Consider the following 17,475-nt stretch of genomic DNA (forward strand, 5'->3'; position numbering starts at 1 on the left):
CAAAACTGATCGATCTGATGTCTGAACTCTACTCTGGTACTGAGAGTGCTGTGAAGTGTGGTGGCACCATCTCTGACTTATTTCCAGTTGTTACTGGAGTTCGTCAGGGGTGTGTACTTGCCCCCACACTTTTCAGCACCTGTATGGACTGGATTTTTGGGAGGATGTCGGAGAGATCAAGTTGCGGTGCATCGTTTGGCAATGTCAAGATCTCGGACCTTGATTTTGCAGATGATGCAGTCATCTTTGCGGAGACTTTAGACATCCTCTTGGGGGCCCTCGAGGTGCTGAATGAGGAGTCGGAGCCGTTGGGATTACGGATTTCTTGGGTCAAAACAAAGATCCAGGCTTTCGGTGACATCTTGGATGCTGCTGTCCTGTCCGTGTCTGTTTGTGGTGAGGATGTTGAGGTCGTGGATAGATTCACTTACCTTGGCAGTGATATTCATGTCTCCGCAGGTTGTGAGCCGGAGGTCAATAGACGTCTGGGTCGGGCCTGGGGAGTCATGGATTCACTGGATCATGGGGTGTGGCGCTGCCGGTACCTGTGCGGGAGGACGAAAGTCCGAGTCTTCAGGTCCTTGGTACTTCCAGTCTTGCTCTATGGGTGCGAGACTTGGACTTTGACCAAGGATCTGAGACGGAGACTTAATTCCTTTGGTACCAGGTCTCTTCGGAGAATCCTCGGCTATCGCTGGTCGGATTTTGTGTCCAACGAGCGGTTGCTGAGAGAGACTCGGATGAGATTTGTTACCTGCATAGTCCGTGAGCGTCAGCTGCGGCTGTATGGACATGTGGCTCGTTTTCCTGACGCTGATCCTGCTCACCAGATTCTCTCAGCGAGGGAGTCTCATGAGTGGAGGAGGCCAGTGGGCCGACCACGTGCCTCATGGTTGCAGCAGGTTGACCATCATCTCAAGGAGATGGGGATGGGCCTGGCATCTGCCTGGGGGATGGCCAGACGGAGGCCCCTGGAGTACCGGCGGAAAGTGGACGCAGCGACGCGCTGTTCTGGCACATGCTCCCATACCTGACCTGATCAGCTTGTCTGACATATTCACAGGCATTTTGTTCACTGAAGTGTGATTTTCTTTATTAATAAGGTTTTTATCACTATCATTTGGATGACTGCTTCTTACTGAAGCCTTGATAGTTTTACTGGTTAATTTCTGAGCTTCATTTAACGCTTGCTCAGCTCTTAGTCGCTGGCCTGCCATTTCTGCCTCCAAGGCTTGCTGCTGCCTCAGTTGTCGCAGGACGGCAGCCAGATCTCGTCCAGTTTCGTCTTTCAGCACTCGCTGTTTTTCCTGCACCCAAGCTTCCTCTTCAGTGAGCTCTGCCACCAAGGCCCATCGACGACGTAATGCGGCGAGGCGAGCTCGCCTGGCGGCAGCCAACGTGCCGAGTTCAGCAAAGCTAGTTTCCAGAAGCGCAACTCGTTCTTTGACAATTGTAGGGTCACATGGCTGGAAGGCTGTTGGATAACAGGGAAAAGTAAAAGAATCATATGTACATTCTGTGCCTGTCTGTCTGTCCCTGTGTCTGTCCGTTCAGGGCAGAACTTTAAAATCAAATTGCCGCCATTTTGTTCGCTCCGTTATATGCCTCATGGCCTCTGGTGTACAAGAATCATGGCAAGTTGCCTGCGTCGGTGCTGCGATTAAGTGAGTGGGTCTACATGTGGATATTTGAAGAGACGTGTTTTTCTTGAGAAGAATAATGTAAGTGGCATGTGTTGTGGTCTCTCGGGTTTTGATTTTATCAATGTTTAAAAATTTTGAGTGATTTGAGACCTCAAGGCCATGTCGGTCACGACGGTTTTTTCACGAATAAATGTGTCTAAATTATTTATTTTTTTCAACCAATTATGCATTTCATTACATGTCTGACATTAAAAGGTCTTGGGTTCTATAAAGACTGAAGATGGATGGTTTAAAAATGGAGAGAGAGGGGGGGGCATTTAAAAAAAACCTTTTGACTAATCTGGTGCAATGCAGGGAAGGGGGGGGAGGAGAACGGGAGAGAGGGGTAGGGAGAAGAGAGGGAGAAGAGAGAGGTGGGAAGAGGGGGAGACAATTTTAATCGCTGTTTTGACTGGTCTGGTGTGATGCGCAGAGGGGGACAGATGGGATAGCGGAAGGAGAGAGGGGGGAGGGATGGGGGAGGAGAGAGGGGAGAATGGGGTGAGAGGGGAGGAAGCTGAGGCTGATTTTTTACAATTTTTTTTAATTTTACAATACGTGGAATTAAACATGTTTGACATTACAACGTGTATTTCACATGTGCATAGACATGTATTCATATCATGTGAAATAAATAAATTGTGGAGATTACATCATTTCTGGATCTGATGAATTGCCAGTAACAATTTTGGAAAACTACGTGCAGCATCAAACTCAAGATGTCCAAATGTCATACATGTCTATGCCCATGGGTTTACCTGCGAGTCTATATAATAATACACTTGTTCATCCGTCCATCTGTCTGTCTGTCTGTATGTAACATTCCGTTCTACCCATTGGTTGGACAGTTCACATGACTCCACCCACAATCTCAACCTAAATAACCATGCAGCCTCCATGTTGGTGCTTAATGCCAAGCGAAGCCAAAGACATCTTCGGAGCTATCATATTCCCAATCGCCATGCCCTTCCTACAAGTTTTCCCTTCATTGTAAAATTACCAAAGCGACAGTTAAAAGGATTTTGAGCCAAATGGAACCATGGGCCTTGTGAAAATAGGCCTTAGCGATTGAGGCAGGAGTCTGTTGTCTATGCACCACCCAAATAACTATGTGGCATTCTCTCAAGCAGGGCTTTGATCATGGAGGTTACTCAGGTTCTTGCTATTATTTCCGACTATTTCCTCTTAAATGACTAGACCGGGGAGCATAAATCCCTTGTCATTAAAAAGGTCTTTGTCCAGAGACTTCCAGGAATGTCGTGACATTGTGAAATAAAACATGTCATTATTTCTTTTTAACGATGTGTATATATGCATCAGGAAGAATATAATTGGCTTTGAGTCATTTATTGGCACAATTAGCCTGCTCAGGTTCACTTGAGAGTTGCAATTTCACAGGGTTTCGCATATCTCAGGGTACTGTGAGTACTCTGCTGTTTTTTTGCTGTTTCAATGAGTACTGTGAGTATATATTCTGCTGTTTCAATGCAGGAATGCCCATTTGCTTATACGAGTTGGAGGAGGGTGAGGAGAAGTGGACAGAGTTGGTGTTGGTAGGGAGGGGGAGAGCAAAAATGGGACAGAGTTGGGAGGGTAGGTAGAGGCTTTGGGGGGGAGGGTTGGGGAGTTGTGGTGGGGCAGGGATTGAGAGAGGGTTTGAAGGCTGAAGTGGGGAGGGGATTGATTTTTAGGAGGGATTTTGGGTCAGGAGGGGGAGGATTTGGGGTAAGGAGGTGGAAGGTGAGGACTTGCAGTTTTGAAGTGGGGTGGGAGGGGGGGAGAGTTAAGGACTTGAAGAGTAAATTTTACATTGCATTAATGTTCTCTGGGTCCCTGCTATGTATATAATAATATAAATAATAATAATGGTGATTAAAATCTACTAAGATTAATCATTTTTACTCATCACTTCAATACTGAAAAGCTGGAACATGTTGCATAATGCCATTGGGTAATCTCTAAAGAGACATAATTATGGATGGAAATACTTCAGTAGAGATACATTATAAGGAAATCAAAGCACCAAAAATGGAGGTAGCTTGGCCAGTACTGGTTCTTGCGATTAGTATAGCAACACCTGTCAGGTTTACTCGAACACCCTGTTTACCACTACAGACATCTCTAGAAAGTGTTGAACAATTATTCATGCAAGAGAAAGGTATAGTGATCGATCATTGATGTGGATCAATGTGTTTTTTTTTCCTGGTGTTGACTTAACAGTTAAGGTGCTTGGCTTAAGATCCTAGGGTCTTGAGTTCAAGCCCCTGTTGAGCTGTTGAATTAATACCGGGTAGGGTTGACTCAACCTGTCATCCTTCCAAGGTCGGCAAAATGAATACCAGTGTATTGGTAACAGGGGAAATGCATCAGCGGCACAACCGTGCCCCCAACCAATGTTGCTACTCGCAATGATGCTATTGATGCTACTACTACACACAAAGGAGGAAGGAGGGAATTCATGTGGATTAATAATATGTTGATCTGAAACCTGATCTGATGTTCAACCCAAGTCAATCCCGTTTTCTCAAGTTGTTTCTCCAAAAAGGTTTTTGTTAAAGCTCTATTCCAGAAAAAGTAATCACAAGTCGTGGTATATCTTGGTTGGATGTCATCCTCCTGCAAAGTTGTGTCATGGATGGGTGCTGAGGTACCTTGCTCATCAGTGGACTGCATGAACGGTTGCGCCGCTGCAGAAGCAGCCTGCACACGGTTTCCTACTGCCGCTAGATCACTCTCCAGAAGCGACAGCCGTTGCAGAAGATCCTCCACACCTTGCAAGTGCTTTCCCATATCAGTGGTCAGCAAACCTGCCTACAGGGATAAAAAAAAAATAATAATAATTGACTGAATATCATCTGGCCTACCTGAACTTCAAGAATAAAATGAAGTGATTCAGCATACTACTGATGGAGTCATTGCAGTGAGTGCCAATTGTGACGAGTCACCAGAGGAGTGGGTGAGATGTATTTTCACTTTGATTATTTTTCTTCTGTTTTATGAGTTTCAGCCACTGCTCCAGTTTCTCCTGTAAAAGATAGTGCTATTGATATGCTGCTGCTCTTGTTTATGGTAACGCTCACCTTCAGCTCCTCCATCCACTCAAGAAGGTGCAGCATCTCTTGAAAGAGGCGCTGCAAGGCAAGCGTGGAGCGGAGACGGCCTCGCCTCGCCTGAAGTAAGCTTTGTAGGTAGGCCCACAGCGCGACAATGTTGTCACGACGGGCAACAACGCGAGGGGCCTCGTGGTATCCACCGCTCTCTAACTCTGCTGCCACATCAACCACCACCTGGATACGCTCCTCATAGGCTGCATTATCTGTTTCAATTGCCTCATGCTTTTTCGTTGCTGCCTCAACAGCTGGTAGGTCAAAGCCAAAATTGTCCTGTGGTGGAGAACAAAGTTGCAGTTATTGGTGTTCTTTGCTGTAAAGGAAGAATTTTTTTTAGATTTTCACCGTGCCATTAATGCTACCATAGTAGCATCATCATTTTATCTCACCATTTTAAACAAGCTGTGCTACTCCGATCTCACATGTAACGTGTCACACACATGACGTGGAATAGGCCCCAAACAACCTGAAACCTGCATCGTTTCACAGATAACTCAATGATAACTTTATTACATAACTATGCTACATTGTTTGTTCTCGAGGTTGTCGTTGTATAGTAAGCAGAGCAACAACAGTGTTGCATCTTGGGCATCATATAATTGTAATTGCAACCGATATCTGTGTAGTGTGTATATGATTGTGTGGAGATATTGGTTTGACATTTTCGTTCATATGAATATTGGACCGGGAACCATTTCTGAGTTCAGTCCGCAGTTTTATACCATTTTTCTCAGGGTTGTGGTTGTTCCACAGATGCAGTTGGTCCGGGCAGGAATTTGGGCAGTGTGCCAGTAATACGTCACTTACTCCTCTTTGGAAAACACAATGGAATCTTTAAATGTCCGCCAACTAACGAGATACCCAGCTAAACAACCATCTGAGAAATGGCACACTCATTGGTAAAACACCATGCCTGTGAAGCATCAATCCAACAATTTATAGTTGGCCCGAGAATCAAACCCAAACTAACACCAAAAAGGAAAGTGCACTACCATTGCACAATCCACGGCATAATAGGGAGCGAGCACCCAGTCACGATGCACCGTTGGACACAGCATGAATTGCATCAGCCGAGCTTAGTTTTCACCTGCAGCACAAGTTGCTGGTTGTCAGAGAGCCAGGTCTCACGGAGTGCTGCCTTCCGCTCAAATCGCTGAGCCAGTTGCTCAAGCTTCTCCTGCCGGATGAGCTCCAGCCGCAATGCCAGCTCTCTCTCATGTTCGGCCTTCTCAAGTCGCTCCCAGGCCTGTATGTCATCCCAAGATGTGGGGTTGAGAAAAATGCAGTTGGTGACTAGAGCCGATAGCTAGCAGAAATGGTCTTTCAGCCATATGGGGGATAAGAAGACAGTGTTATGTAGAAATATCATGCAAGAATGCCATGGTAAACATGGCATTATTTTTCGAACAGAATCCTTCCTCCCAAAGGATGTTCCCGATTCCTCGGTATCTCTCCCTGGACATTGTCTTTTCCATTTCGAAGGCAAAGAAAACAATATCTGGCCAACCTCAAGGCTCAACTCTTAAACCCGTCTCCTTCTTCAGAGACCTGGTGGTGCCTTTTCAAATCTGTCTCTGGTGTATACTACCCATGTTTTCAAATGGCACAAATGCTGACCCTACTCGGGAGAAGGCTGAATGTCTCAATTCTGTGTTTGCTTCCAAATCTTGTGTACCCAACCCCTCACTCCCTACATATACCCTATGCTCTCATACCCAACTGCTCTTGGTCACTGTGTCTTTCCCACTTGAGAAGGTGGCGATGTTTCTGGCAAACCTCGGCTCTGATTCTATGACAGGCCCAGACGGCATCAGTGCATTTGTCCTTAAAACATACTCTCTTGCTCTTGCTCTTACTCTTTCTGCTATGTTCACTTGATCATTCTCTGGGCTTGTATCTATTATCACTGCAATACATAAATATGGTACAAAAACGGATCCACTTAACTACAGGCCGATGAGCTGGCTTCCAAATCTTTGCTTTTCTCCAACGGACTGATCTGAGATCATCAGTTCGGTTTCAGACCCGGTCATTCTACCCTGGACATGCTGCTTCCACTTTTTATTTTTGTATACACAGTGAAGGCTCGTGGAAGAGCTAGAACACAGAACAGATCAGGACACAACATAGCAAAAGGAACAGCAGGAGAAAGGGGAAACACCAACAGCAGGGCAGAGGGAGAAAATAAAAGGAAGAAAATAAAGAGGGATGTGAGGTTAAGGATGGGGTCGGGGAGAATGCATGGGGTGGATCAGATGCATGGGGTGAAAATATCATGGGTTTGGATGGGGGATGATTTAAGATGGTGATGAACAGTCACCTTGAAGAGGGAAGGTGAGATTGAAGAGAATGTGGAAGTTGGTGTCAGAGGTAGAAAGAAAAGAGGAACAAATGAGTGGAGGAGGTGAGCAGTGATTCTGGATTGTGGGAGTTTCATGAGAAAGGGGTTGCTGGTGGATCACATGGCCACGCAGAAACATGGGGGGGGGGGGTGTCCAAAGCGTGAAGAGGGCAGAGGGTGCAAGACCAGAAAGGAGGGGGAAGAAGACAGAGACCATCGACCTCTCTGTGATAAGAAAGTGATAAACTCAGCTTCAGTGTGGGGGATTGCAATAATCTTGAAGGCCTTTGTTTCCAAGGTGTCAATCTGAGCAAGGTATGAGATGAGGCAGTGGCATCAGCCCATGGGGGAGAGTAATATTCTATCAAGCTGCAGATGAAAGCCTTATAGGTGGCCAGGAGTTCAGGTATTCCGAAGAAGAACTTTTTACGCTGAAGGATGCCCAGTTGGTGACTAACTTTGGAGGCCAACTTTGAAATGTGGTTTGCCCATGAAAGATCATGGCTGAGAGAGGCACTGAATTTGTTTGAGAGGGCTGTTCAGAAAGTAGAAGGGAGGGTTTGCCATTCGACCCTTTCGGAGAAAGAGAGTAAGTGTGTAGGATTTCTTAGGATTAAAAGACAGAATCCAACTGTTTGATCAGTTTGCGATTTGTAAAGGTCTGAAGAGAGAGAAGAGGCTACCGCCTATCTATCTGAAGGATGGGGGATGTTACGGCAGAGGGTGCAGTTATCATCAAAGAGATAAAGAGGATTTTCCAGAGTCGGTGAGATCGTTGATGCAGATTAGAAATAGGATGGGGCGTAGAACATCAACACTACCTTGGGGTACTCCAGGCTCGACAAGGAGAGAAGATGAAAAGATTCCGGTGAGAGGCACACGTTGGCTACGAGAGTGGAGGAAGTTAATAACCCAAGAGTGGAGTTGGCCTTGGAGGCAATAGGCAGTGAGTTTGGAGAGCAAGGCGGGATGCCAGATTGTTTTGAAAGCTCGAGAAATGTTTTGAGAGATGGCCCTGATCTCATGACTGATATTGAGGGCCTCCATCCATTGTTGGGAGAGTCGAAGGAGAATGTCTAAAGTAGAGTGGCCAGGTCTGAATCCAAATTGATTATCTGGGATGAGGTTATTGGAGAACAGGAATGATTTTATCTCAATGTAATGCAGTGATATTGGCTGATTTCCATGTTGATGGAATATAACCTCTGGTAAATGACAGGGTGAAAAGGGCAGAGAGAAAGAAAGAAAGAGCAGGTTTTTAGGACGTGTGAGCTGATGCCATCCGGTCCAGTTGCAGAATCAGAGTCGAGAGTTGCCAGAAACTTCTCTACCTTCTCAGGAGAAAAATATACAGAGTCCAGGAACAGTTGGGTGTGACTGGGATGAGTGGGAACAGAGAGCGAGGTGTTGGGGATACAGGATTTGGAAATAAACACTGAGTCGAGGCATTCAGCCTTCTCACGAGCAGCCAGCTGTGGGGCCATTTGAGAGAAGGAATGGAGGGGGAGAATATTTCAGAGACAGACCACCAGGTTTTAGAGGGAGACAAGTTTAAAAATTGTTACTGTTTGGAGGATAGTACAACAAACACACAGACAAACTGGATTGAACAAGCTTTTAAACTAGAATGGATAAACAAACACACAGACAAACGTGTAAAGGAAGAAATGTTATATTCAGTTTGGGGATATTGAAATGAAAAAGGACTGAGGAATGAAGGAGTAATGGTGCACAGCAGATTGAGTTTGGTTTTTGCTGATGTTGTTGTTTTGGGTTGTTTGTATTATTTCGGAATGAAGAAGAATATTTTTCTTGTTACCCTTACCAGAGGAGAGGGTGTTGTATTTTGGTCCGTTTGTTTGTTTGTCTGTTTGTCTCTGTTTGTTTGTCCGCACAGATCTTTAGTGTTTTTCTCCGCAACCGTTTGTCGGATTGAGACAAAATTTTAATCATAGATGCGACGACTCATGTAGAATGTTATCATGATAATTATGACATCATAAGTTATGTGCTGTGGCAGCCATGTTGGAAAAACAGAAAAACTTTGCACCTATGTATCTCTGAAATCACACCAAGGACAAAATGGAAACTTGGCACATGGCCAGTACTCCTCATGGGGAATAAGTGTGATGTTTTATGACGGCATAGGTGCCTTCATTATGACGTCAAAACTACATATGTAGAACGCTACATCCGATGAGTATGAAAGTTTTTGAAGGCCGTCTCGAGATAAAATGGTCCACAGAAAAGAAATTGATGATGCCATCGGTCATGTGATTTGGCAGCCACATTGCTTTAAAAAAAAAAAACTTTCAAAAATATGCTTTGAAGTGCCAAACAGATTGAGGCGAAAAACTTTACACGTATGACCGCCTATCCATGAGGAACTAAACGTTCACACACATGATGTCATAGGTCACATGGTTTGGCAGCCATATTGCAATTACCCTAAAACAATTTTTTTTTTAAATCCTTCTCCAGAACGGTAGGACAGATCGAGGGGAAACATCACACAAAATGTTCCTCAAGCCTTGGGTGTCCAAGTTTGTCAAGGAATAATTGATAGGTCAAATGGTTTGGCAGCCACATTGGATTTAATAAAATATTAAATAATGTCTTCTTTGGAACCACTAAATCAATAAATGTGAAACTTCACAATTATGATCTAGTAGTGCTGGTGAAGACAAGTTTTAAATTTCAACTTGATCAGATACATGGTCTGGCAGCCAGAATTATTTAATTTTTGTTTTGATCTGGGTTGTTTTTGTTTTTTTGCATAAGGCTCACTTGGCTGTTCCTGGATGGCTTTGAGGGTTGAGGAGTAGCAGCTGAAATGTGAATCCTATCCAGGTTCCTCCTGATGATTTAATCTTTGCTTTTTGCTTGATTGGGTTCCTTATGATTACTCCAACGCAGGACGGTACCCATTTGGACTTCCATTTGATTTTAATTACATTTATTTTAATCCCATTCTAAATTCAATTGAATAATGAATAATAATAATAATAATAATAATAATAATAACTAGAACTGCCACTTTATAATTGCTGGCAGTGATGACCGGGTACCCAGAAGTGCCTTTGACACAACTGATACAACATGAGACTTAAATCAGAGTCGCAAAGTTTTGCATTGACAGGATAAGCGGTGCCAGAGAAAACATTATTTAATGGTGATACAAACACAGGCCTGCTTCGAGAGGGCGTGGAACAGACGAGTTGCGAACCGGGCAGCACAAAGCATTCAATTTCGTTAGAACTGGCTTCCAGATTCAAGTAATTAAATAATTCTGGCTCCCAAACCGCGGGACCGATCAGGTTGAAATTTTAAACTTTTGTTTCGCATGTCACCTGAATTATAAATTTGAAGTTTCTCATATATAGAGGCAGCCGTTCCAGAGTAAACATTAATTAATATTTATCCTTCAATCCAAGATGGCGGCCAAACCATGTGACTTGTGATGTCATAATTTTCACCACATGTGCAAACACGATGGGAGACTATAAGTGCAAATTTTCGCTTCTCCAGGTTAAGCAGTTCCAGAGAAAACATTATTTAATATTTTTCTTAAAACCAACATGGCTGCCAAACCCTGGGCCCGATCCCGTTGAAATTTCAAACCCTCATTCCGCATGAGCGTTCCACCATAAAGGTGATGCTTCACATTTATTGATGCAGTAGTTCCAGAGTAAACATTAATTAATATTTTTCCTTCAATCCACTATGGCTGCCAAACGTTGCGTCGTACCTCAAAAGAGGGTGAGAAGTTTTTATTCGTCATGGAGAGGCGGTCATAGTGGTGGAGTTTCGCATGGATCTGTTCAGCCGTTTCAGAGAAAAAGATGTTTGAAGATATTGTTTTTCAATCCAAGATGGCTGACGAACCATGAGACCTATGACATCAGAAATTTATATTCTGCTTCCAACTGGGTATTGGAACACGCACGTGAAGTTTCGTGTTAATCGGTAAAGGTGCGTTTTTCAATCCAAGATGGCCGCCAAACCATGTGACGTGTGACATCATAATTTTTACCAAGCGTGCATACTGCCTGCGAGATGATAATTACAAATTTTCGATTCGTTTGGTTAATCGGTTCCAGAGAAAACATTATTTAATATTTTTCTTAAATCCAAGATGGCGGCCAAACCATGTGACTTATCAATTCGAAATTAACAAACTTATATCGCCTTCCTGTCCCGAATATAGTTCTGAAATCTCCCCTTTATTGGGCCAACGCTTCTGGAGAAGAAGATGTTTGAAGGTTTTCGGGTTTTTTCAAGATGGCCGCCAAACCATGTGACCGATCAAGAACAAATTAACAAACTTGAGAAAGGACCTCATGGGGAATATATGTGTGAAGTTTCGTCTTCATCCGTCTTGCCCTTCTGGAGAAGAAGAATTTTAAAATTTATTCATTTTCAATCCAAGATGGCTGCCGAACCTTGTGACCTATGATATCATAAATTTAAATTCTGCTTTCCATCGTCGACCCGAACAAGTGTGTGAAGTTTCGTGAAAATCGGATAAGGTCTATTTTTCTAACCAAGATGGCCGCCAAACCATGTGACTTCTGAGGTAAAATTTTTTTACCATGTATGCAGACTTGAGCGAGGAAGGCACTTGCAAATTTTCGCTTTGATGGCTTGTGAAATACCAGAGAAAACATTATTTAATATTTTTCTTAAATCCAACATGGCGGCCAAACCATGTGACCTATCACTTTGAAATTAACAAACTTGTATCGCATACATGTCACGAATATAGTTCTGAAATCTCGCCTTCATTGGACCAGCGCTTCTGGAGAAGAAGATGTTTGAAGGTTTTAAGGTTTTTTCAAGATGGCCGCCAAGTCATGTGACGTATCAACAACAAATTAACAAACTTGAAAGAGGACCTCAGGGGGAATGTGCCTGTAAAGTTTCGCCTCAATCTGCAAAGCCGTTCTGGAGAAGAAGATTTTTTTTAAAAAACACTAAAAAACAAGATGGCGGCCGAATTACGTCATCAATGACGTCAAAAAAAACATTTTTGACGATGAATTTTGGTGTAGATGACGCTCAGAATTTTTCAGATTTTTCCTATATGGCGTTCTACTTGACGAATTTTCACCGGTATATCGCTTCACCTATGACGTCACGAAAAATCACACGTGTTCCCCATAGGGAGCTTAGTAAAATGTATCAAACGAAAAATTTTTCCATTGCACGGTTTCCGAGATACAGATGTCCAAAGTTTATCGCTTTTTTCAAGATGGCGACCGTACCACGTGACCAATGACGTCATAATTATAACGGGATTGTGCTATCAAAAAAGATACATACTATGGTGAAGATTTCCTGTCGATCGGACTTAGTGTTCCAGAGAAAATGATTTTTAAAGCGAAAAAGGGTGCAAAATGCCGGCGGAAAAAGAAAAATAATAATAAACAGAAGAAAAACAATAGGGTACCCTGTACTGACAGGGTACCCTAATAATGCGTAATAATAATAAACAGAAGGAAAACAATAGGGTACCCTGTACTCACAGGGTACCCTAATAATAATAAAAACGTCATGGGTAAGGATCAGATGTCCGATCAAAGCGGGGTTGCATCAAAATGGGACGTCTTGGCACCCGGTCATCACTGCGAGCAGTTATAAAGCGGCAGTTCAAATTGTTATCTCTTATTAATGACGTAACACACCAGTACACAAACACCACACAATATACACTTCACAAAACTACATAAGCACCACACAAAACAAATCCTGGTGAGGATCTACAATCTCTGATTGCTCTTTTTCTTGTTTGTATTTTTTTTTGGAGGGACGAGGGGAAAAGGATTAGGCTGAGGGATCAGAAGTTACAATACCTGAGATAAAAGGAGCAAAATCTAATTTTTGTGTGATCAAAAAGGGATACAGAAACTGCTATTTAAAATGCTTTAAATTTATGGGAAGAATGTGGTGGAAGGAGAAGAATAAGAGAAGTTTTTGTCGTTTTTTAAAAATCACTTTGCATACCCTCACCTCAGTCTTTTCCATACTCATCTTCAACCCGTGCTTCCCAAATGCCTCCTTCCACTCTCCCAGTACTTCCTGCATCTCCCACCTACTCTCCACCACAACAGCCAGATCGTCTGCATACAACATCCTCCCCATACTACTCATCAAGCCCACCTTCCTGCTTGCCAACTCCATAACCATGATAAACATGTGTGGGCTGAGAGCACTTCCCTGCCTCAAACCAATGTTCACGCTAAACTCCTCATACATCCCAGAACCAACCAAAACTCTTCCCTTCATTCCCTTGTACATCCCTTCCAATAACCTGACTTCTGCTTTCAGCGCTCCCATCCACTTCAGTGTCGACATCACCATCTCTCTCAGGACAGTGTCATAGGCATTCTTCAAGTCCACAAATCCCAATGTCATCTCACCTTGCACCTCCAACATTTTCTACACCAGCTGTCTCAGCATGAACATTCCATCCATTGTCCCCATACCTTTTCTAAAAACCCTGCTGCTCTTCTCCGATCTCCATCTTCACACTCTTCCTTATCGTCCCATCCAGAATCCTCTCCAGCAGCTTCATTACATGTCTTTGGAGTGTAATGCCGCTGTACTTCCCTGTATCTTGAACATCGCCCTTCCCCTTCCATATCCACACAATTGACCCTGTCCTCCAATCCTCCAGAATTTAACCCTCTCTCATACATATATTCAACAGCCTCTTCGTCTGACTGATTCAGACTTCTTCCAGTGCAATTATCATGTCTCTACACACACCATCAATGCTTGGCGCTCTTCCCTTCGTCATCCTTTTCAATGCCGTCCACACTTCTTCCTCTGTGATCTCCACCAACTCCACTTTCCCCTCCACATAACATGGTAGCTCCAGATCACCGTTGCTTCCTTCCCAGTTCAACAGCTCTTTGAAATATCCTTCCCACACCTTCAATACTGCCCCCTTGTCCCAGGCCTAAAGCCTGAGGCTATGCAATGGTGGTTCATGATTTTATTGGAGTAGAGTCAGGATGGGTGTAAAACAGTAGAGTATAGTCAGGGCAGCTGAACACTGACCCATATATAATACGTGATATTTTCTAAGTTTAAAAAGGGCATAACTCAGAAAAAGTGATGAATCACCGTGAAACTCGAACTTTTTCTGTAACTTATCACAATAAAGCCATGTACCAAATTTCAACTGAATATGTTAAAGGCGATGGGGGAAAAAAAAGTCTGAAAAACCACAGGTGAGACGGATAGACGGACGGAGAACAAACCTATAGTCCCCTCCAGTGAAACCAGTAGGGGACTAATAAGCATGAAAAAAATACACGAGTGAGAACTCAATATGAACAACAATCGACACAAATGGAGAACATAAAATTTATAGTCGCAAAGACCAATCCAGAACAATTACTTCGCTTTTTGGAAGCAGATCTCTCAGAACACCAAGAGAAGTGACCACGACCAGGTAACTGGAATACTCTCCCAACAATGGATGGAAACCCTCAATCTCAGACAGGAGAGCAGGGCAGTCTCTCTAAGACATATCTCAAGGATTTGACACAGTCTGGCACCCTGCCTTGATCTCAAAATTATCCGCTTATGACATCCAAGTCACCTCCTCACTGACTTCATCTCTTAACAGGATCCTCTTATCTCCTCTCCCTGCAAGGCTGGAGTGCCCCAAAGCAGTGTCTTTTCCCCAGTATTGTTCCTCCTCTTCATCAACCTTTCTGATTCACTGGAAAATCCTGCCCATCTCTGCTGATGAATCCACTCTCTGCCATATCATTTCTCATTCTTCAATGCAGGCAGGAAGCAGACTCTTCCCTCTCTGCAGACAACAATTCAATCAGAAGTTGGTGCAACACTTGGAATGTGTCTTTCAACCCTGACAAATTCCACACATTCACCTTGTCTCTCCGAAAGGACCGTCTGGCAAACCCTCCCATCGACTATATATCTTACACAGAAAACTGTCATGATCCCACAAAACCTGACAGGATCAGATTGAAAGCACGTTTATGTCTTGCCATTCTGTCCACTTTCATAAGCAATATGATAATGGGACACAATTCCGAACTCCAGCTCTATAGGTATGCTTTGCACTCCATTGTTGTATGCAAATAACTGTCGTTAAATTCTTTCATGAATCTTGACCAAGGAATACCAAAGAAGATCATGTTTCCCTCCTATTATTTTCAGACTGGGTATTTTCCTCCATTCGGTATTATGTTAACTCTTCACATCCTTTGTGACAGTCATAAAATAAGTGCGCCATTAAAAGTTGTTTGTTATCCTGCGACGATGGTTCCATCGCCATGGAGTTTTGAAGTTAAAGGTGAGAGGCTAGTAAAACAATTGGACGACACAGTACAAATAACATGAAAACAATTGAACCTCACATGCACATAAACATTCCTGATTGCAAAGGTCAAAGAGGTATTCTGCCATAAAATTAAAAGCACAACAGTTGGGTTCATAAACAATCTGCATGGCCGCAAGCTCGGCAGGACATAGACAGCTGGCGCGACAGCAAGACCTTGTTGACATCTGAGATGAGATGGCCTTCAGAAGGCAGGTATGCCTTTTGGTTGTTGGCACGAAGACGGCTCTGTATCGTGAAAAGCGATACCTCAAGATTTCCTTTCTCTGTAAATCTGCCAAAAGACAATACAACGGCCAGAAAAAGGAAACAACACAAGAATGAGTTACAACAGAATGTAGTCAAAGGTCTTTCCGTGTCCTTTTGCTTCATTCTCTTGAAGATGGTGCTAATTCCATCCTCGGACATTTAACTAAGTGTTGATACAGTCAGTAATTTCTTAAAAGGGTCAGTGCTATTTGTAAAATGAAACGGCAAATGAATACTAATGATATTACACATATACACAGATCACAATTTCACTCGACCCATCATTATATGGGCAGGGCCTCCAACATCCACTACATCCTCTCCTTTATTCACGCTCTCCACTGCACTCCAAATGTATGAGAAGAACAAAATAGCAACAGAAGGTGGTGACTTCACACGGTGGTTTGGTGCGGCTTACTTAGGTGGCTTTTCCTCTGTGCGGTAAGCATTAAAGGCCTGCAGCTGAAGCTGGACTCCGTGCAGCGAGTTGGCAAAGGTGCGGTTGTCCAAAATGGAAATGGTTTGCTGAATCCATTGCAGGAGATCCGAGCCAAGTGACTCATATTGGACAATCAGCCGTGCCGTCTCCATCATGCTGTCTAGAACCTAACAAGAGGAAAGCAAGAATACATTTGCAGCTCACATATGGACCTTGACATCAAGAACTGCACACCATTTATCCTCTATTCTATAGCTTCCACCTTTGGTTAATGATAATAATCATACAATATATAATATAAAATGTTTGGGTCCAGGTGCGAATAGAACAAGTCAAACAAGAAATCTGAAATTGCAACAAATACAGCCCCAACTCTTGCAAAAAGCAGACAAAATAAAAATATAGCAATCCAATATAAGTGTGTGTGTGTGTGTGTGTGTGTGTGTGTGTGTGTGTGTGTGTGTGTGTGTGTGTGTGTGTGTGTGTGTGTGTGTGTGTGTGTGTGTGTGTGTGTGTGTGTGTGTGTGTGTGTGTGCGTGCGCGCGTGCAAGCACATGCATTTGACTTGGATGCTCTTCTAAACCTGCTGGATGAAATGAGATGCAATTTGGTGGTTGTATTTGGGGTGAGCCCAGGAAGGTTCTTGGGCACTAAAAATTAATAGTTGAGGGGGTTTGTGAGGGGGGAGATCATGTAAATTATATGTAAATGTGTATCATGTAGCGCCGCTCCTGGTGGAAGAGTGTATTACAGTTCCCAGCGGTTTACAGTATATGTAGGGATGGCCTGGGGAAAAAATGGCCACATATTCAAATGTGTACAAAATGATAAGCTTCAAAACTACTATCGAGTGAAGTCATAAGCATTTAAAAGCCATACCTTTTTTTCTCGAATAATATTATCTCTGTATGAAAACCATATAGAATCATAAACTCATTGGCCAATTTACATACATGCTCTGTATTTTATGAACTCCTAAACCGCTGGACAAGATAAGTTGAAAAGTGCTGGTTGTACTCTTGAGTGTGCACGGGAAAATTCTGCTAAGTTGGGATGGCAATCTCCAACGTAGGTTTTTACTTTTATTAAAGTGGGGAATTATCATACCCATACCAGAAAGGTTATTGGGTACTGTATGTATCTTGGATGCTTTTATAGGGCTTGGTGTGAGGGAAGAGAAAGAAAGAGGGATACATGAATAATTCAGAAAGGCATGTGATAAAGGAAGAGTATTGATTATGGGGAATTTGAATTTTCCAGGTGATAGAGTGAGACCA

General features: G+C 43.2%; 1 protein-coding gene across 1 annotated transcript in view; it reads right to left on the reverse strand.

Moving 5' to 3' along the window:
* LOC147014799 (spectrin beta chain, non-erythrocytic 1-like) overlaps nt 1-17,475 on the reverse strand; it is a 116,195-nt gene that overhangs the window by 66,145 nt on the left and 32,575 nt on the right. The window contains exons 8-12 of the mRNA XM_085853084.1: nt 16,178-16,365; nt 15,667-15,784; nt 5,880-6,038; nt 4,763-5,065; nt 4,334-4,493 (exon numbers count right to left, since the gene is read on the reverse strand). Coding sequence (XP_085709210.1) covers nt 4,334-4,493; nt 4,763-5,065; nt 5,880-6,038; nt 15,667-15,784; nt 16,178-16,365 — 928 coding nt within the window. The remainder of the gene's footprint in view (nt 1-4,333; nt 4,494-4,762; nt 5,066-5,879; nt 6,039-15,666; nt 15,785-16,177; nt 16,366-17,475) is intronic.

The sequence above is a fragment of the Eptatretus burgeri genome, chromosome 13 (assembly GCF_056783735.1).
Source record: "Eptatretus burgeri isolate ZD-2024b chromosome 13, Ebu_testis_v1, whole genome shotgun sequence".
Taxonomy (NCBI): domain Eukaryota; kingdom Metazoa; phylum Chordata; class Myxini; order Myxiniformes; family Myxinidae; genus Eptatretus; species Eptatretus burgeri.